Source organism: Electrophorus electricus, chromosome 3 (assembly GCF_041902795.1).
Source record: "Electrophorus electricus isolate QZ-2024a chromosome 3, ASM4190279v1, whole genome shotgun sequence".
Taxonomy (NCBI): Eukaryota; Metazoa; Chordata; class Actinopteri; order Gymnotiformes; family Gymnotidae; genus Electrophorus; species Electrophorus electricus.
The window spans coordinates 4,311,779-4,332,584 of record NC_137499.1 but is presented as its reverse complement, the minus strand read 5'-3'; the positions used below and the strand labels follow the sequence as shown (position 1 = coordinate 4,332,584).

General features: G+C 41.0%; 2 protein-coding genes and 1 long non-coding RNA gene across 6 annotated transcripts; 1 reads left to right on the top strand and 2 right to left on the bottom strand.

Moving 5' to 3' along the window:
• Positions 1 to 44: 44 nt before the first annotated feature.
• Positions 45 to 11,961, bottom strand: slc29a1b (solute carrier family 29 member 1b). 3 transcript variants are annotated; one of them, XM_035530245.2, is made up of 13 exons: positions 8,003 to 8,077; positions 6,327 to 6,426; positions 6,110 to 6,191; positions 5,581 to 5,726; positions 5,028 to 5,167; positions 4,760 to 4,894; positions 4,533 to 4,630; positions 4,352 to 4,433; positions 4,188 to 4,261; positions 3,760 to 3,868; positions 2,832 to 2,917; positions 2,148 to 2,347; positions 45 to 2,060 (listed from the first exon to the last, which is right to left on the bottom strand). In XM_035530245.2, exons 2-13 carry the CDS (start codon positions 6,350 to 6,352, stop codon positions 1,949 to 1,951), a joined length of 1,290 nt encoding a protein of 429 aa, XP_035386138.1. In that variant the 5' UTR covers positions 6,353 to 6,426; positions 8,003 to 8,077; the 3' UTR covers positions 45 to 1,948. The 3 variants fall into 3 exon arrangements, with proteins under 3 accessions (XP_035386138.1, XP_081566042.1, XP_081566041.1); XM_081709916.1 differs by lacking the exon at positions 8,003 to 8,077 and adding an exon at positions 11,825 to 11,961 and having other exon boundaries at positions 4,533 to 4,894; XM_081709915.1 differs by having other exon boundaries at positions 4,533 to 4,894.
• Positions 9,232 to 11,999, top strand: LOC113577885 (uncharacterized). The gene is made up of 3 exons (XR_003410688.2): positions 9,232 to 9,262; positions 9,451 to 9,501; positions 11,863 to 11,999. It is a non-coding gene; the product is annotated as an uncharacterized LOC113577885 (long non-coding RNA).
• A 2,990-nt stretch (positions 12,000 to 14,989) lies between these two features.
• On the bottom strand, positions 14,990 to 17,061 carry vipb (vasoactive intestinal peptide b). 2 transcript variants are annotated; one of them, XM_027012225.3, is made up of 6 exons: positions 16,955 to 17,061; positions 16,634 to 16,740; positions 16,356 to 16,463; positions 16,059 to 16,163; positions 15,594 to 15,725; positions 14,990 to 15,448 (listed from the first exon to the last, which is right to left on the bottom strand). In XM_027012225.3, exons 2-6 carry the CDS (start codon positions 16,738 to 16,740, stop codon positions 15,337 to 15,339), a joined length of 564 nt encoding a protein of 187 aa, XP_026868026.2. In that variant the 5' UTR covers positions 16,955 to 17,061; the 3' UTR covers positions 14,990 to 15,336. The 2 variants fall into 2 exon arrangements, with proteins under 2 accessions (XP_026868026.2, XP_081567822.1); XM_081711696.1 differs by having other exon boundaries at positions 15,342 to 15,448; positions 15,578 to 15,725.
• Between the last annotated feature and the right edge of the window lie 3,745 nt (positions 17,062 to 20,806).

The window sequence follows — 20,806 nt, the reverse complement described above, 5'->3', positions numbered from 1 at the left end:
CCTGCGCCACTAACGTTAAAAACGGGTAAACAGTTGATTGAATACTTCCCATGTGTATGATGGTGTGTGTGTGTGTGTGTGTGGGTGTGTGTGTAGTCACGACCCTGTGTATCTGTGATGGACGCTGAGAAATTGTGTCCCCGTTACATTCCCCTGTCGTTCACCCACCATATGCACGTTTACATTTTTAATCTGATCAGTGATCTCTGATCATTGATCCATTCAAATAATCTCAGTTGCATTTACTTAGAGAGTTCTAATGATGTAGTCATAATGTTACTGTGTTGGGTTACAATGCACTAGGTACAATGTGCGGTATAAATACACCTTATGCTCCTCCGATTTTCTTATCAACTGGGGTATATGTAGCAACATAAAGTAACCAACAGAACACCAAGGTAAAACAAAATGTGATTAGTGTATAATGATCTGGGGATTTAAAAAAAATTAAAAATACATTGTACTTTCTCCTTGTAACATGGTTCCATGTTGATAGACCAAAAACAGCCAGAGTATTCTTTTTAAACAGGAGCTTCTCCCATCTCAGAGCAATTAACCAGGCAAATTTAAAGGTTGAATTAAAGGGCAAATATTACTGAAATCAATCAGTACCCACAATTATGAAAGTTACAGCAGGGAGAAGTTTTTTCATACTTCTCCCAGTTTATTTCATACTTATTCCCAGTTTGGAATAACCTCCCAGTTAGTGTTCGGGAGCCAATACCATTTTTTAAGGTTAATAACGCATTGGTTTATTCTTTTTAAATTCGTTTTCATGTTAGCTACATGGTACAGATCTCGTGGTTCATGGACATATAGAACTAAAGCAAACTGAGAATGAAAGCAAATGGAGGTGTTGGAGCTGCTCTCGTACGTGCACACGCGTGTGGAGCAGAGTACTGTTGCCTCTGGGAGCCTTCATGCCTGTGCACTTTCTGGCTCTCCACGTTTAGTTAAAGCAATGCTTCTGCTGTATATTACTGCTGCAGCCTCTGTGGTCTCCTAGTGAACACGCAGAGCTGCCCAGTGCTTTTTTCTTCTGTGTCTGCTGAGCTTTGCTTCTCCCTCTCATCTCCGTCATGAAGAGGAGAGCTCCTACTTGGCTATTTGGCTTTATTTAGTATAAATGCTTCTAGATGTTAGAAGGGTATTAATATATGTCACACCTTCATAGAACGTGCTCTTGTAATTGCAGATGTTCACCACACAAGCTATGCTAAAACATCAAAGCAAAATATCTATACATTATATATGGTTACACTGTTGAAAGTAAAACTAACATCTACATTACATATCCAGTCTTATTTCAAGTATTAAAACATATTCAAGGCTGGTGAGGTACTAAAACAAGATATAAAATACTGTTTACCTACATTTGAAAAGAGTTTTCTATAAATGGTTGGAGTCATGACTTCCTGCACTGTGTATCATAGACTGAGTGAAGCAGCTTTTTAAAGTTTCACAATACCCTGAGAGTTTAGATACGGCCTTCCACTCAAAGCAGCACTCTTCTTTAAACCCAGGAAGTTTAAGGATGTTATTGGTTGTGGTTTTGTATGTCTATCCTGTCGTATCCGGTTTGTCCACTGGCTGTATGTTTTCCCTGTTTTCCTTTCCTTTCACAAGACGAGTGGGACGATGAGGGCAGGGGGCTTTGGGCGGTTGGGGTCACCTTATCACCTTTATATCTGTATGACCATATACAAACACTGAACTGTGTGACATCACTAATGAAAAGGGAAAACTAAAATAAAGTATAATGTCCCCATACAGGGGGGTGCTGGTGTGGCCAAGGAATACTGAATTAGAGTACAGCACAGTGATGCAGCTTCCCTTTTGTAAAACAAACAAAAACCCATACAGACATGTGAAATTGTGCAAGCATTTCTTCTTTAGGATTGACAGGGCTTTGAATGTCCTTTGAGGTAGAACGTCCCGGGTGATGTCGTCATATGACCCCTCGGAACAGGAAGGACAGGGCCGCCCCCAGCGCAAGGCCGAGCGAGACGAAGAAGGCCATGATGGCGCCGGCAGTCTCCGCTTCGTTCGCCGCCACCTTTCTGAATGGAGAGAACACGGCGGGGATGTGAACACGATTGACAGACCATTGCTTTGGCAGGCGAGCAGGCGAGCACGCGCGGACTCACTTGGGGCCGTAGCACATGCAGAGGCTGACCAGGTAGCCGTTGGAGAAGGCGAAGGTGATCATGAAGACGATGAACCAGGCGTCATGCGCGAAGACCACGGACAGGTTGTAGCGCGGCTGGACGTTGCAGAGCATGAAGAGCGGCACGAAGAGCACGCGAAGCAGGAGCAGTGCTGGCAGGAGCCGGCTGTCCTTCCCCGGCTGGGAGAGAATGCGGAAGACCAAGACGCTGAACAAAACGTGTTCCAAAATGAGCTCGGTTTCACGTTCTATTCTACATATATTCTATTCTATTGCTATACTACAAATTGCTATTCTATTGCTATTCTACTCTACTCTATTGCTTAAGTAATCATAAACGTAATAAGAAAATATAGTCTGTCCAGTATGAATAATATGCTGGAAGTAATGGACTGATGGATAATGTGCGAAACGTAAGTAATTGTGTTTAGATCCTCCACAGCACCTGCAAGGGCTGCTAGAAACCTCCTACCTGTATACCTTCAGCAATAACGGGAAGTAAAATTACAGTGACCCAAGCATGGCAAGCGCATGACTTCAGCACGCACAGGCGCATTCTAACGGGGGCCGTTTATGCAAAGCTTTTTAAGGAGATCAGTCAGTCAAGTCGATCAAAGGGTTTGTTTGTGTGTATTTGTGTACGTGTGTCAGTGAAGTAACCTACCCACATGCACACAGCGGTCAGGCTCCGGCCTGCCCAGTCACACAGGTTGAAGAGGAGGAAACAAGAGACCGGGATGAAGTACAGCTCTGAGATGAGACGGAAGAGAGCACAGAGCCCCACGTCACCCAACCACAAAATATTAGACATATACAGTTTACATAATGGCACCCCTCACACACATGGTGGGTCAGTTTTTGTAATCTTACCATTTGGTTGTGTGCTTTCTTCCTAGTTACAATATCGATATCGCGTGCATACGTTGCTGCAGAACTCAGCTTAAATGTTAACGTTCAAGATAAAAGAGGAACTGTAAGCTTAGACAGGAATGGCTAGAACTGTGGATGGTGAACAACTGCAAAATGCTGTAACTTAGCCCAGCACTGATGGCCTTCGGCATATTGTGTAGATAACGGCAGTGTAGCTTGTTTTGATATGTTTGGAATTAACCTATCATTTCATAAGGTGTAATATTGGTGTCACTTAGATGCTCTGATATAAATAATATATAAAATCAAATTTGAGTTTGTCTAGAAACTTGCTCCAAGCTGCTCACTGCAGTATATTGGTCCATTTGTACAAACATTACCGTCAATGTTTCAGTTTAAATGCACCACAGTGTGTATGCCGTTAGAAGAGCAATACAAACACTCCCATGAGGCCGTACGTTTAGCTAAGGGTTCTGCTCGCTTAGTGCCCAAGCAGGAATGTAGAGGCAGGGCATCAGCTATCTGACTGTTAGTAGTAAAGTTTACAGAGTCCTTTTCACATCGGAACAGAAGACATCCGTGTGAAATTATTCATTTCCAGCGCTTGAGCATCATTGAATCATTGATACTCCAGGTTATGTCTCTGTGTCTCTCTCTCTCTCTCTCTCTCTCTCTCTGTCACACACACACACACACACACACACACACGCACTGCAACTGACCCCAGGGTCCTCCATTAGCAATGCTGGATTTAACATCCACGGTGACAGCCGGGAAAAGGCCGATGGTGATGATGAATGCAAAGCAGACAGACAGGGCCATCAGCCAGATCTACAGAGGACGAGAGTGAAAGATACGGAGGAGGCGAAAATGAGACGGGAAGAACAACATGATGCACTTGGACAGAAACACTAGGTCGTGCCTTTGTGACAGACACTCTCTCTTTTGCCTGTAGCGACACCGTAGTACGCTAGATCCACACTGACCTTTGGCGCTGCCGACAGTAACAGTTCTAACTTCAGCAGGGCACCGCAGAAGTGCAGATTGCAACTTTATTCAATCGTAGTGAATTACCAAAGCCGCTGTATAAAACCTAGAAACTTCTTATGACTACCAAAGATCCCAAATGCGGTGAAGCAAAGCACTGTACCTTTTTAAAGATGCCGAGAATGGAGGGATTCTGCTTAACGCCCCCACCAGTGCTGGCCATCTGTTTGCCATTCTCTAAAGCAGGTTAATCCCGAGTTAGGTTCAACTCACTGGACTTCACAACCAAGAGTGGTAAAGTCAACCAAACCCACAACACACGTATACCTTTTTGCAGCAAGTCCAATTTATTCTCCTCATCCTGTGCAGGACTGTTCGTCTCTTCCTTCAGGTAGTGCTTGTAAAATTCCTGCGGGACAGAGGAAGGGGCTTCTTTACAGGAATACTGAAGTCAGTATATGAATTTGTCCTAACTGAGAGGTGGGACTGACTCCCCCTAAACACTAACAAGTCTAGGGAGGAAGACGTAGGACAGGATGGCGAGGCCAATGACAGCACACGCGGTAATGAAGTAGCCAAAGGCACTGTCCATCACCGAAGACCCGCCTGGTGGAGACAGAGAACAACAGAAGAGGTTCCACCTGTGTTTTATTCCAAGAGTGGTGTTCCAGGCATTTTGAAGTGTTGCGTGCGTGTTGTTCTCTCTTTGTACTGTCAGTGTGTCCTTGGTCTTACTTGTAATGGCACAAATCATGGAGAAGGCAGCGAAGGTGCCAGCCAGTCCCTGGCCGCTCATGATGGGTACGGTGTAGGCAGCGGGAAACAGACCAGCCATACCAAAGAGACTGCCCTGCAGCACAGCTCCAAACGCTGAGGGCACACACACAAACAGACAGACAGAGGTATTGCCTGGCGTTTGAGCTTTTCTGAAGTAGCTTTTAGAGTAGCACATTTGTGCATGTGTTATACAGGCGTTATACTATTTGCTACATGTAGGACTCACCATTAATGATGATGATTTTTATCATGGTGGTCACAAAGAAGGGCATGGGAGTGATGGGCACTTTGACCAGGATGGCAGTCACCAAAAACACTACCAAGATGGAAACCAAGCTACCCATGATCCTTATCTTCTGGGACACTCTGTTATGAAAGTAAGACCAGAAGTTCAAGAGTAGGCTGCACCATCATCTTAAATCTGAACATAAGGAAAAAAGATTCACACCGTGTATCCTTCTACACATACGTATTACATAGACACATACATATACACTCATCTAGCCAACCTGTTCCTTCATCTACACGTTGTAGTGTGTTACTGAAATCAACCAACCACATATAACCTTACACTTGATTTTTTGTTCGGCCCCCTGTTCACCCTGTACCATCACAGAGTAACTACGTTTGAGTCAAGATTATTTTGTGGCTCAAAATGTTCAGGTCAGCCTGCTGTAAGCATGATCCCACATCATCCATCCATCCATCCATCCATCCAACAAATAATCCGAGCAGCATAAGAGACTGGATAAGATGGCCCTTAACCTGATGCAGCTCACCTGTGGTGTAGAACAGAGGTGAGACAGGTGAAGACTAACAAGGGGATCATAGCGCACAGTGCCATCACGTTATTGAATTTGGTTTGCAGGAAATTCCTTTCAGTTGACACCTCTTCTCCAGGGTCTGCCAGACGACTGGTGAAATACTGGATGAATGCACAGAGAAAGCAGAGTGAATGATAAAGGCACAACCACATACTCTCACATACTCATACGTCCCTAGAAGACATGACTAACTTAGTGGTTTTATTAGAAAAATCAGAAATGTGTTTTTTCTGATTATGAAAATAATAATCAACAATCAATGCTTAAATATTTTTGCTTGTTCAGCATTTGAAGTATCTATAATTATCCACATTTACATTAATAGCATTCAACAGATCCTCTTATCCAGAGCGATTTACAGAAGTGCTCGGTTATGTAAGGTCAGAAGTATTTTATCCTTAGTATACATATAGGTTGCAAAATACATACATACAAGAGTTTAAAGATACCATCACATTTAATCATGAAATGTGCATGAAAATACCATGGTGGCAGTCATGAAGAAATTCCATGGCAGTAATGTTCCTAATCCCAGTATAAAAAAGATAAGCCAGACAGTTTTGTATCTGATAGTTGAGAGAGAACCAGAAATGAGTTTCAAGCACTTCAAATCCCAACAAGTCAGTTACGAACAGGAAAAAATAACACTGCCACAAGCCACAAAAGCATTTCAGGTGCTAAAGCAAAATAACATTACTAACTTGTCTTGGGGTTCATGCGTGTCCATCTTTGTGAGAAAGCTGTGCTGTTTCCTTTGGAACAAGACTTTAGAAGGGAGATTAAGGTACCCACAGTGCAGTCCTGACAGAGGAAGAAGACAAATCAAATCCACGGTGTAATGGAGTCCAATGATAGCCAAATATCCATAAAAATGTACCTTAATTTGTATCTTGTCACTGATTAAACTTTTTTTAATTCAAAATTAAATTTACAAATATTATTTTCTCATGTGTTCTAAATGTTTTGTTTCAGTAAAGAATAACGTAACTGCTGTAATCATCCTTATTAGGAAAATTCTAAATACCAAACAGATGTAATTATCAGATCAAAAATGTTAAGGTGAACTATATCAGTATATGTGTAAAACAATACACAAGACTGCTCTGAAGACAATTCAACAATTCTTGAAGCATGGATTTTCAATATAGGTAATATGTCATAAATCTCAACCTGCCATTGCAAACAGATATGAAACAAGTTATATCACAAATGGGACAACACCCCCCCCCCCCCCCCCACCCATCCCACCCCCAAGTAATATGGTAGGTTGCGCAATCATAAAGGCTCTTGAGATTTTTCAGAGAGTGAATGGCCAGTCAAGAGGAGACTCCAGAAAAAAGCTCCTGCTGTCTGTGCTGTTGTGAAAACTGCTCTGTGTACTCAAGGCTGGGTTAGATCAGTCCATGTGTGCATGCCAAAAGAAAAACACATAATAAGCAATACTTCTCCATGTTTGCCCATTTTAAACTGGTCTGATGTGATGAAAAGAAGGAATACAGCCATCCAGAGGGACAGATTATTCCGAGAGAGACACATGCACTGATAAAGCTCTCTGGAGAGATTAAACACTGCCATTGTCCTTTAAAAAGCAGCAATCCCTCTAACGATAGTTGCAAACTTTTAACTGATTCTATGCTACCCATTTATAGTAGTATAAGGCCTATATGTATGGAAACATGCTTAGGCAATGTTAGGCACACTTAGGCACTTATAGCAATGTATTGCTCTGAATTGCTTTACTGTGGATCTTCTCACCAATCTGACTAAAAGTGCTTTTAGGAAGATCTTTTTTTTTTTGCCCTGGGATAAATTATCAGATAAAAGACCAAGGGGAACAAAAAGGAAATCAAGCATGTTGATCATTTCCCCTTTTACCACAATAAGAGGAAACAGCCTAGTAGTTATTACATCCAGACACCAAACATTTTTTTCGTAGTAGTCCAGTCTTACGAACGCACGTGAGAAGTGAACATGATGTCTGAATCATTTGAGCCTGAACGGCTAATTGATGTAATTTGAATCAATTTTACATTCGCTAAGATGATGTTTGCAAAACGTATAGGCTACTTGATAATGCAAATAAGTCAAGGATAAATCAAAATGCAACACTGGCCAAGAGATGTCTACTCATATATTCTAAGTTTGCTATAGAACAGGCCTTTTAGTGCAATCTCAGTATGAAAAACACAAAGTGGCCATCTCAATCCAAGGAGCGCCACTGCTTTGACTACTACTCCTACTACTACTAAACGTTACATACAATACAACGCAACGCTATAGAACACTGCATAATTCAAGAGCAGTTACTAAAGAAGTCAGTACACCGCATTTAAGATCGCTGGGAGAAATAGAATTGCTAACCTAGTTATCAACATACCTTTCAACTTTTAAAAAGATACGGGGAGAAAGTGCAGGCACCTGAGACGCTCGACGACTACTGCACGCTCCCTAGCTGTGACGTAACATACGAGTTGCTGGTGACGTGAGAGTTCTAAAGCGCGTCTCTCATTTGCATACAATGCACCGCCTTTGGGCTGAAGAGTTCCGGGAGTCCAGCGCCACTGACCTGATTTAGCACCCCCACTTACGCGAGCAGTTAGCTAATGTTTCTTACTTTGTATCGTTTGGGGTTTTTGTTTTTTTGTTTTTCAGAAAAGCTGAACCTGTGGCCTAAATAACAAGGAAGATCCTTTTGATATATAAGAAGGTTGACTTATTGCAGTAGGTGTTGCCAAAATGTATTCAGTCAGTTAATAATTAATTAGCTAATTCATTCATGCATTCAGTCATTTATGACAAGCTATTGGAACATTCTGTGGTTAATCTAAACAACCAATCTAACCAATGTTACATTTTTGTATCCTTATAACGATTGTTAAGTAGAGCACCACAAGATCGACTACAACATCAGCCGGTTTAACAGCAAGTACTGGCAAAATATTTTTTTGAAGAGTGCGTTCTAGCACTGTAGTTCTTGACAGGCTATTTGTAAAAAGAAACAAAGCCACGGCTTTTTAGTACCAATCTCAGTATGAAAAACACAAAATGGCCTTCTCAAATCAATGAGCCCCACTGCTATCACTACCCCTACTGCTTAATTATTTACAGTTACATTTATGGCGTTTTTCAGACGCTCTTATCCAGAGCGACAAAAGTGCTTTAGTGACACTGCTAGAAGCCCAAGTGTTACTGCTAAAACTTAGAATAAACGCTATATACAACGCAACGCTATATAACACTGCATAATTCAAGAGCAGTTACTAAAGAAGTCAGTACACCGCATTTAAGACCGCTGGGAGAAATAGAATAGCTAACCTAGTTATCAACATACCTTTCAACTTTTAAAAAGATACGGGGAGAAAGTGCAGGCACCTGAGACGCTCGACGACTACTGCACGCTCCCTAGCTGTGACGTAACATACGAGTTGCTGGTGACGTGAGAGTTCTAAAGCGCGTCTCTCACCGCCTTTGGGCTGAAGAGTTCCGGGAGTCCAGCGCCACTGACCTGATTTAGCACCCCCATTTACGTGAGCAGTTAGCTAATGATTCTTACTTTGTATCGTCTGGGGTTTTTTGTTTTTGTTTTTGTTTTGTTTTTTGTTTTTTCAGAAAAGCTGAACCTGGGCCTAAATAACAAGTAAGATCCTTTTGATCTATAAGAAGGCTGACTTATCACTGTAGGTGTTACCAAAATGTATTCAGTCAATTTATTAATTAATTAGCTAATTCATTCATGCATTGAGCCATGAACATTCTGTTGGAACATTCTGTGGTTAATCTAAACAACCAATCTAACCAATGTTACATTTTTGTATCCTTACAAAGCTTGACAATTACAGCACACAACATCGACTACTCCATCAGCCGGTTGTCACGGTACAGCCCCTCCTCCCAAACGTCTACGTGTGTGTGTGTGTGTGTGTGTGTGTGTGTGTGTGTGTGTGTGTGTGTGTTCGTCTGTGTGGCCACGCCCCTGTGTGTTTCACACCTGCTCCTCCTTGTGTTGTTAATGTGAGGATATATAAGTCCTTTGTGTAAACGTGAGTATTGTCAGCGTTTGATCTCACGATAGCCGTAGTGCTACTTTGTCTTCTGTTACAAATAAGCGGCGTTGTGTGTATCACGGCTCCTCTTCGCATCTTGCTAAGCCTCCCGCGTCACAGAAACATTGACCGCCGAAGGATGCCAGGGAAGAGGAGCAAGAAGGGGAAGAAGAAGAAGATGGGGGAAAAAGGCGCGTAATCGTTCCTCTCCAGCCCTTGCAGGGACCACCCCCCGCCTCTTGGGAACTCTCCACACTGATACAACTCCTGGGAAATTTTGGGGGTGCCCTGAGTCCTGAGTGTGGGTCGGACTCGGCGGATGGCGACCAGTTTCCGGGGTCGGACGCCGCAGGGTCCTACTATTTGCACTCCTGATAAGTGGGCACAGGCATCAGCACTAGAAGAGCCACCTTCTAAAAATCCCAATTATCTATTACGTTTCATAATCTCCATAATCATTTCAGGATGTTAACAGGAATATGTGACATAATTACTAAATGTTCATTTTGCTATTTGCCTCGTCATACACAGTTTCGTTGACTAAAAATCAATATACACTATGAGTACTTATTGTTGTTTACACAGCTGAACAAAACGACTTGGCACACCGTTTAAAGTGCTTCTCTATACAACATCCTTTTCTCCTGCCCCAAAACCCCTACCTGTTGCCTGCAGGTGGCAGCAAGCGTATGATGTACTATTACCTTGCCTATTACCTTTGATTTGGCCTCTGTTCTAGCTGGGGTTCCCACTGGACTTCTCCACTGCTGTCATGATCATTATAGCATTGGCTGTTGTATGCTATCTGCGACTGCAGATTTCTGCTCTATTGGAGATGCAATGGCAGCTTGCGCTGCGCTGCGCTTTGACTCCTCCATAAGATTTTTAGCACTCGCGCCTGTTTTCTTTCGCGTACTGCGCTCACATTTTCCTCATTTATGTTGAAGAGTCAGAGTTTAGCCGTAATTCTGCCTATGTGATAAAGCAGGGCAGACATATTCACCACGGGGTAACACTGTTTCCTCTAGGCTTATCAATTGGCTCACACAGTATGGACTGTTCTGGCTGTTATATCTGTTTTATTGTGTGGTTTTCAGTATGGTAACAGAGTATGGTAGTGCACTCAAATGCTGAGGTGCACTACCATGAACTGTTTTTATTTTGTCATTTATCAAAATTAAGTCAAATCTTTGCTCAGTTAGTAACCATTTTTTTAGGAGAAGCAATTAAATTTAGTCAAATTGGATTAGTCAAAATATCTATGAATTATACTGACATTTACTATACCTGAATATCCACATTGTATACAATATATATATTTTTTATTCACTGATGTCGTGAGTATTATTCAAATGGTAATACATGTTCCTAACGCAATGCTAACCTTTCCTAATGACTAACTCCTGATACTGACACAATTAAAATGGTTCTCTATGTGATATAACTGGCCATACTGGTGCTTTCCTTGTTTCAAAAGATATTTTTGAGCTGTTTCTAACAAAGGAGTTTATTGAAGCAGTTTCCCTGAGTACTAAAAATCTCCATTTTCTGGTAAACTCAAACTTTCTGACCACACTTCATGTATCACACATAAGTGCATCACATTTTTTTTTTATTGTATTTTAAATCCAAGCTTGTTGAAGTTTGAGCCAACAGTATTATAGCACAGTTGTCTTTATGAAGAACAAGCATTCATTTGTTACGAAATTCATCAAGCTTTTAGTGATACAGTAGGAAATTATTAACAGGACTGATAAAGTACGTAGTGTGTTTATCAGAGCAAGCATTCTGGGGATTAATAAAGTAAATCATTTGTTGAAGGAGCTCGCCTCTCCTTGGACAATGCCAGTTTGTTGAACTCAAATTGTGCTCTTAGTCCTTATTTCCTCATTCTGTTTCTCCATAGAGAAGCACTCAGGAACAAGAGCCTGAACAAAGCCCATGTTATCCAAATACTCCAAGAATGTCCAGAATTCAGTGAATGCTTCTCTTCTCAGTCATATTTCCTCAAAGGAAACTTAAATAAAGTCTGTGGGGGTTTTTTAACCACTGTTTTTACTGTTCTCCTTAATGGATAACACAAATATTTGCAAAGCACAACTATGGCTATAAGAAACTAAGAAAATAAACATTAGGAAATGATTTTAAAGCCATACCTCTTGTGGTAACGTGTGTGTCTAAACTTTGTTCTCAGAGATGGCACAACAGCAGAAGTTCAAAGACCACTGGAGGACTTATCTCCATGTTCTTGCTATAGCTCTCTTCAAAGGGAGTGATAGATGAGGCACTGTATGTCACTCGCTCACCTCTCTGAGGACTGGCAAACTGGCTGAAGAGGCAACTCATTGCTCAACTACTTTCCATATCAGACACAGATTTTTTTTAATGGAAAAGTCTGCATGAAACTCAGGTGCCAGATTGTACAAAAAATCACAGATTTTTGTTAAAAATGTAATACCAAATCTAAAACATGTTAGCTACACTAAATTTGGTAGTGGTGGGATTGAATTATTAGCTTCATATCAAAATTGTGATCTTAGAAAAGTATAATTTTCAAATCGCAAGAGCTTTGCAAATCCCCCTTTTAGTTGCATATTATCAACATTTGCTATTCTTAAACAGATTCTTAAGATTTTCATGATCCTTCTGTTTCTAAGTTTTTTTAGTTGTTCCATTTTGACAAGAGTCATAATTTTCAATAACAGAGCTTTTAATATCAACAATAAAGCAGTACATTTACATAATTTTATGCGATTCCTTTCATGTACAAAAAAGATAAGTTTGTAATTATGCTTGCTAGGTGTTTACTGTATGGCCAATCAACAAACACACGTTGAGCTTAACTTAAAAAACATAGTCGCATTTTAGCTACCCCCAGTGCTGGGAGAATTCAGCATCATTGTCCTGCACGCCACCTTTAAATGTTATCATTTTTAAATGTCACTTTTAATTTAAATGTTTATTTCTTCTCAGGACCACGTGGAATCAGTCATGCATTGTCACTTATACTAGCACCTTCCAGTGAACTTTATACTTTACACTGAATTTTCATGTGCAGCCATGGACCATGTTATGTTCACTGAAATATCGTACAGTCAGGTTGTTATGTTACTTCATGATAAATGTCATTTCAAACGCTCTAACCCAACCCTGCCACCATGCTTCTAGCATGAGTACTTCGAACCTCAAGTACAGCTCATCTTGAAATACCTTGCTTCAGGTCTCATGGACGACAAGCATCAAGACTCTGTCTTGGCTCCAAGATGGTAGAATGAACTCCTACTTGCTGTCTGGACAGCAGAGTCCCTTGCAGTCTTCAAGCACAGACTGAAGACCCATCTATTTGCAGAATATTTAAAGTACAGCTGACACTGCTCCCATATTGACTGCCTAAATTAATACTTATTGTAGGGTATTGTTTATGTTGTTTAACAAACTCTAGCACTTATTGTTTATAGCACTTATCAATGTTTATGATAGACCTTATGTATTTTGCACTTCTAGGTATCAGCATTCATCCCTGTATTCTACAGTATTCTAGTTCATTGGTATGTTTGATTCTAACCTACTGTACTTGGATATATTCTATGAGTAAACAACAAAGCACTTTTGTAAGTCGCTCTGAATAAGAGCGTCTGCTAAATGCCGTAAATGTAAACGTGAATGCCTGCAATTTCAGTTGCACTCTTTATGTACTGTTAGCACTATCTAGCATGTGTAGGCATGTGTCTTGCACCTTGGGTCCAGGAGAAACAGGACAAGGCTTAGTAGATGTCCCCAAAAAGGCACTGTCCATAACTGGTGTATTGATCATTTAAACCCTAGCAGTCTATCGGCTTGGTTGCATGGTCTAAAACTACAAAGGAGACCTGACAACTTAAGCTTCTTGTTACAGCAACTGAGAATCACATCCTCTTATTTAGGAGATGGTAACTTATTCTATATTGTATTGTTCAGACTGATTCTCAGCGGATCGTTCTTCTTTCTCCCTACAATGTATGTTGACTGTAAGCTGAAAGCTCACGTTGTCTTTGGACTTTAGATCTTGAATTTAGCCAGTTAATGAGTATCACTGTGCTAAAACTAGATTTAATTGTGTTCATCAGCAAGGGCTATGATGCCATAATTTAACCTCTTTACCTGGAATGGAATGGTTCAAAAGTCTTAGCACGCAACTTCACATCTCCAGCACGACGTTCACTGCTCCGAGGCACCATGGAACTGATGCGTGATAGCAAATCACAGCCGCTATAACGGTAATCACGGTGATCTTAGAAACAGTGACACCAGCAGGTAGAACACTGGATGGTGCCATCAAAGACCCTTGAACTGTCCATGGTAATAGGCAGCAGTCCCAAGATATTGATAATCCATTACCAGGAATATTACTAACTGTCTCTTAATAAGCTAAGTATGCATAAAAAACATTTGCTTATTTTTCTTGGAAATCTGATTATAATAATAATTCCTGCCATTGTTTCGACGTGTGCAACTTAGTTATTCAAATAATTTCTTGTGTTTGTACTGTGTCATTGTACAGGTTTTATGTTTTTAACCATTACAATTGGGTATGACTGTTGCTTTTGTTTGAACAGTTTCCTATAGTTATATGAGCTGTCTGGTACTAGTTTTACTGATTAATGTGCCATAGTGCGTAAGCGTTATAAGCACTGCAGTATTGAGGGAGGCTTTAAGATGTTCGTGTCTAAGCGAGGCCCTCTGCTGGCTACATACTGGTACTGCTCCTTCAAGCGAACGTCCATAAAGAGTCTAATGGCTTCGAGGAGATCGTTTCGTTGTTGGCCTCAGTGTAATAGAGTGTAAAAGAAGCAGGTGTCATTTGAAATGACATTTTAACGTTTCAAATTATTCTAGTAATAATTCGTTTAAACACTATACAGTGTGTTTATATATATGTGTTGTATGTAGCAACCAGTCTAGGTTCAATATTATTATTTTAAATCGTCACAGTTCCGCAATGACCGCTTCTCTGTTATTATGCCTCACATCCCCTGATTATGCTTCGCGTTTCACGCTCATTACCGAGTAGCACTTATGCTCGTTGTGCGTGTTTCTAACGAAACCTTACACTTCTCATGGGTTTGTCTTCACCATAACGTTGAACCGAAAGTTTTTTTTATTAACCCTGTCTATTTGTTGCATAGACTGCATGATTTATTGTGTTTACTCCGTTTGCTATTAAAACGTTATGCATTAGAGTCCATACAATAATAAATTAGTTAGGCGGCCTTGAAGGTTTTAACAGGTGCGATCATTAGAAAAATCATCCATCTAGAAATTCTAGGAACAAGCCGCGTCAAAATATTTAATTTCAGTTTATTAAGTAACACACAAATGCTTCTTATATTTGCTTGTATGCAAGTATGAGGAGAGATGTGTATGATTTGAATTCTCAGTTATCAGACCTTTAAACAGCTTCTTCAGTACAAGATGCTCACGGCAATAGCAGAGAAGAATGAAAACAAAGAAAAACTAATGTAAAGCACAATGACTGTTCATTAATTAGCTTGTTACTGAATTCATTAATTGGCTTGTTACTGAATTCATTAATTAGCTTGTTACTGAATTCATTAATTGGCTTGTTAGTTTGGCAGCCGACTCTTGCACAAAGCTCTGGTTAATTAAGCACGGAATTAGAGAAACTCAGTTATACTAGCGGTAGCTGCTGAAGGAGCTGGTCGACAGTGTCCTCGTAGCTTTGCGGAAGCTGGAGTTCAGCGCCTTTGGACTGGTTTGGCATGGTCAAGGCGTCTTCGGGGCTGTGGTAGCACACGAGGAACAGGTGAGAAAGCATACAGAAACTTTATACTCACATGCACGTGTGCACTCGCGACCATAGGTAGGTAATCCTATCTCAGACAAGAGCGTGCTAGTAAGTTTATTCTTACCAGTGCAATTCCCTACCTCCTCTTTCCTGCTAAAACTGAGTTGAGGTATTTCTTGGCTGCCATCTGTTTACGGTATCGGCTGTAGTTGTCTGTGAAGACTGCGTCTGAATGACGTTTCATGGGTAGCTGGTCTGCGCCCAGATCATCGCTGCAGAGGACAAATTACCAAATTATAGCAATCGGATGTCATTATTAATCCGCCTTCCGGTGTGGTATTGTTACTGGCCAGATATCTTTAATCTCAATTACACATTACGGTTATCGCAATCACGTGACCCTATCTGACAGTTTTAAAGGGCAACTTCAGGCATTTCGTCCCACTCTGCACATGCAAATCTCAAACAGATCTTAAATGTGCACTGCAAATATTTAAGATTCTATAAAGACAAATACAAATGCTGCACATTTTCATAGAGTGTTATATTGTAATTTCTGAAAACCATGAAAGGTCGCCTCCAATTACCCGAGGAGTCGTCTTTACCTGACACGTTTTGCGAGTAAAGACTCAAGATATTCTTTGGCAGAAAGCTGTCCGAGGAGTTTGCTGTATCCGCTTGTGAAAAGTCCGTCAGCATGTCTTGATGGTCTATGCGAGACAGCAAAGCAGACTCGGGTGTGGCATCATCCGTTATTTCCCCAAGTTATCAACCGAACATAAAGGAGTTTTCCTTGACAATGTCATAACATTCTAAAATAGCCTGACTTTTCAGCCCGTTTCAGTCTGTCGTGAGAGTACGACACTGACAACAAATGTCATTTGTGAGCAATGGTTTTGTACCTTTCCACCGTGTTTCCGATTTCGTACAGAAGCTTATACACTTCCAAATCTTGAGACGGCTCGCTCGCCCAGGAGCCTTCTCCATCGCCATTAAGCGTTCCCGATCTACTGTGAAATAGAACAATACCGCAGGTCATTCTTCACTTTGTCAAACATGCAAATGCAAACTAAAAGACAATAATGGGTCCTATACTGTGATTTGGATTTCTCATCCATGGTGTCTTAACTTTAGTTTTATGCGACACGTTCTAAAATAGTTGGATTTGCTCGCCTCTCACCTTATGGTGATTGCTGGTAGAGAGAGACTTCTGCAGCACAGCATGCTACAGATGGCCATGAATAGAATCTGCGAACAGCTCACTGATGCCATAGTTTCCTTAAACATCTGACAAATAGTCCAATACGAGTTAAACAACCTTAAAACAGGTGGTTAGTATTTGACTTACTCTAATCCGAAACTTCAGGCATTTGATTATATGAACGTAACGTTTTTCTCTAAGAGGTATTTTCGGAAGAATACAAACTTGCTGGTGATGCGACTGTCTAGGAAAGAACGCATATTTAAGAAATTATTTCAAGTGTAATTGCGATGCTAGTACCTTAACCCCTATTTTCCTTACGGCGCTCTCCAAGGTTCTGAAACGCGCACTCGCTGTCCCGTAAAGATACGATAAGTTTCCTAAGGGAAAGTTGTTTGCTTCTTTCACTCAAGACACTTCTTCTTTGGTATCTCTCTTCCGATGCCCTCATCTTATATAGCGGATTGTTCTCTTTACTCGGTGCTTCCTTGCGTCATGAAAGGTCTCGGTAGAATTTAAGACGCTGGCTGGGAGTCATCAGCCACGCGACCACGCTATAAAATTGTATTTCACTGAAGGATGCGAGTTCATCTTGAAACTGACTCACTTACAGGTGTAACCATGTGTATGCAATGAAAGCTAATTTAGTCATAATTATCTCAGTAAATAATTTTTTAAAAATAGTTGCTCAGATAATTCCAGAGTAGTTATACAATACAATTAGGATAGTTTGCACAGGAAAGGGTTTAATGTTGGGTAGAGCCAGGTTAAAGGATCTTAGTCCTTAAAATAGTCAATGGATCACAGCAAACAATCACAGGGACCAAATCAAAGCAAAAACAGACAAAACCTGGCACCACAGAAGCAATAATAGGTAAAGACCTGTGAATTCTCCAGGTGCTCATAGTTTTCCTTTGGACTGCCATAACATGATGATGGCATATGCACTGAATGCATTAGCACACAGGTCTATGTAACACGAGGTCTCCGATTCGTTCCATCACTACTTGTGCTGTCTAAAACAATCCTTATTGCACAATAAATGTGGCCTGTTGTGTTATTCATGCACAAACCTTCTTGCCGTCAGTTTTGTGTGTTGTGTTTTGCGTCTGCCTTTTGTTTTGTTTTTCCCCTCACAGGACACATTGGTTATTAGCCTCATTAGATTCTGAAACTTATGACGGGGTGGAAGTTGCACCGTGGTCATTATAGACATCAGCCCATGTAGCGCTCTGTCTCCCTCTGTGCATTTGGCCACAGGGCCAATCAGATTACAGCATGCTGGACCACCACTAATCCGATTCCACCTCACATTTTCTTGGGCTGGTTCAGGTCAAGGAGTTGGACGCTTCAGAAGGGCCAACCCAAACCCAGCAAATAAATGTGCTGGAACATTTCTTGGGTTTTAAACACAGCCCCCACCATTTTCGATATGATCTTATGCTTGTCTTGCTCAAGGTAGATGAATCTGTCAAATTAACTGTAATTGCAGTAATTGTAAGAGCTGTGTTGTAGTAGCAGTTAAAACTACATCAGGTTTCGTCTTTGCACTTATCCACAGCAACAGGTTTCACCAAATAAGCAATAAATTCAGACCAACAAAAATAAAAGAGTTTATTTTGAATCATAAAAATCATTAAAAATATCATAATCATAAATATCAAAATCATAAAAATCATTAAAAATACTGTTAAATCATTATTAGAAATATTGTTGATGCAGTCACAAAGTAAATAATATAATAGAGCAGAACAAAACAACTAAATAAATATATGAATGAAAAAAACAGCACAGGCTAAGAATGTTAAAAACATTCATGTAAGAGGCAAGAAGATGTTAAATGTATTTTAGAAGTAAGGCTACCCCAAGGTCCACCTGCCTACATGTCTGTTAAGAAAGTGTGAACAGGTGTCCAAAACAAAGGTAAAATAACTTCAATGATCTGCCTCTGTTCTGGTTAAAGAACTAACAAATATGTGTACCCACATTCCCTTACATCACCCTAGAGCTGTTTCCCTTAAACTGGCTTCCCTCGATACCAAGAGCATCGTTTCTGAGACTCTGAGCGACAGGGCTGTTGTGAAGGCATGTGTGAGAAAACTGATCAAGCACCACAGAGATGCAGACATGGCTGAGGTAATGGTGGCCTGTAAGCCTGGTATGCCTGGACTACACTAATTTCCTGTGGGACTATCTGGCCAAATCCCTGGATGAGGGCATAGAGAAACCAGGGAGGGAAATTGGTCACTAATGCAGAAAGCTCTTCTGGTGATCCAAGCCTGGTCTTGTGATGCCTTTTGGCTAAACTCCTAGTGACCTTTGTCCTGATTTGCTTAAAAATAATTTATCTGAAGGTAATTTTAACAGCCTAAGATAATTGTGTTAGCCTTTCATACTTGTATCATATAATGACATAGACTATGATTTCTTGCCAAATCCTGATCATATGGCTGCTTGAGACATAAAAAATACATCAGTTTGAGTTGTTTGTCCTTTGATAATTAAAAAATATTCTGTAAGTGGCTGTGGAATATTACTGCTGTATGCCGCCTCCCACTCCAGTTCCTAAATTGGGTGTAGTTTACCCATATTTTATGCAGGTTTGATTCTGCATTGCTGTGGGCTAGACTTCACATTTAGGCTAGCGTATGCCTGTGGCTTTGTTTGCCAACAGAGCAAAGCAGAGGAGAACAGTGCTCGACAGCTGCCCGTTCTGATTTTGCATGGATGAACAGAGAAGCCAAGCCAGTCCCACTTCACACTAGTCAGGTTTTTATCATATGCTGCATCCATCTTCATGGTGCCCTCATTCTATATCATCCTGCCCATACAGCCAGAGCACAGGCAGGGATGCCCTCGGGGAGACTTACGCAAGGATAGCGGTAGCATATTAAGATTTGGATTTTGGTCCAAGTGAGCAAATCCAGCTATGTGCATGCAGAAATCACACTATAACATGGTGAATGAAGAGCTACTTTAGAGCCTTGCTCCTTGAGTCTACTGGTGTGACCACTGAGATTTGGCTGACACACGGTTCTTAATCTTGCAGTGTGTTGCATAGTACTGATTTATATTGTAACGTCATTGAGCCAGTAATTAATGCTCTCTCTTCCATCTCCCTTCGCCCAATCTCAGCCAGTCTTTTGTTGTCTCTGGATGATGGTGAAATGGAGAACAGATCATTGTCTGTGACATTTGGAAATGTGTACGATATTAAGAATAAATATCTTCAACAAAGAGACTTCCTGACATTGGCCACACCTTAAACCACTGTTCTGCATAGCACAGAGATAGGTATGGAAGGAACATTAAATTCATGAGCCAGAAATTGACTGCTTGTCAAGATTTTAATATTTATTTTATATTATATAAACTAATATTTAGTTTAGCTATTTTCCAACATTCCCTTTCATAAGAACGGGGACCACCATCCCACTTTGACAGTACACAGGTACAGTTCCCAAGGTCCATGAGATATTGTAGGGGCTTGTTATCTTCTATCCCCTTGACAGTCCCCAAGTATTCAGAGCCTTCAACAGTTCTGCTCAAACTTCATCCACCTCCTTTGCCTTAACATTGTGGAGCTTTCCAACTGCCTTAGAGCCTTCAGCCAGGGAGATGGACTCTGCTTCCCCAGCAGTCTTTAGTCTCTGGTGCGATCTCCTATTCATGAGACATGTTTCTTGGGTTAAGGACTTTCTAAAGGTGCTCCTTCCAATGCCCATCAGCATTCAAAGGCAAGTTCAATGCTTCACCACCCTTGCTGAGCATGGCGTGGATGGTCTTCCTCCTTCCCCTACTGAGTTGTCAGTATTTTCCAGAACCAATTTGAGGCTTTCCATTCCATGACCTCCCCAGCGTCCTCTCATACTGTGGATTTTGCTTCAGTAATTGCCAAAAGCAGAATCATTATGGCCTGCCAATATCCTCCTTCTACTGTTTGACAGCATCACCACTGGGTTCTTGGGTTGCTGCCATAACAGAATATGTGCAAACTAAAGAGGTACCACACTTCTCAGCCTCCCTGTGGAAGTTTATGCCAGGCTACGGGAAAGAACACTTCATCTGATTGTTGCGTGTTGTACTCAGGAGAAACAATGCAGAATCCATTCTAGAAGAGGAACAGCGGACCAGCGTGTGCTTAGAGCTCAT

Excerpts from the sequence above, each read along its gene's own strand:
- vipb (XM_027012225.3), bottom strand. The coding sequence starts at position 16,740 with ATGTTTAAGGAAACTATGGCATCAGTGAGCTGTTCGCAGATTCTATTC. Across the intron at positions 16,164-16,355 it reads ATCGGAAACACGGTGGAAAG|ACCATCAAGACATGCTGACG; the intron begins GTACAAAACCAT and ends TGTCTCGCATAG. Across the intron at positions 15,449-15,593 it reads GTTTTAGCAGGAAAGAGGAG|CCCCGAAGACGCCTTGACCA; the intron begins GTAGGGAATTGC and ends GTGCTACCACAG.
- slc29a1b (XM_081709916.1), bottom strand. The coding sequence starts at position 6,352 with ATGGACACGCATGAACCCCAAGACAA. Across the intron at positions 5,168-5,580 it reads ACCTCTGTTCTACACCACAG|AGTGTCCCAGAAGATAAGGA; the intron begins GTGAGCTGCATC and ends CTTTCATAACAG. Across the intron at positions 2,061-2,147 it reads TGCATGTGCTACGGCCCCAA|AAAGGTGGCGGCGAACGAAG; the intron begins GTGAGTCCGCGC and ends CTCTCCATTCAG.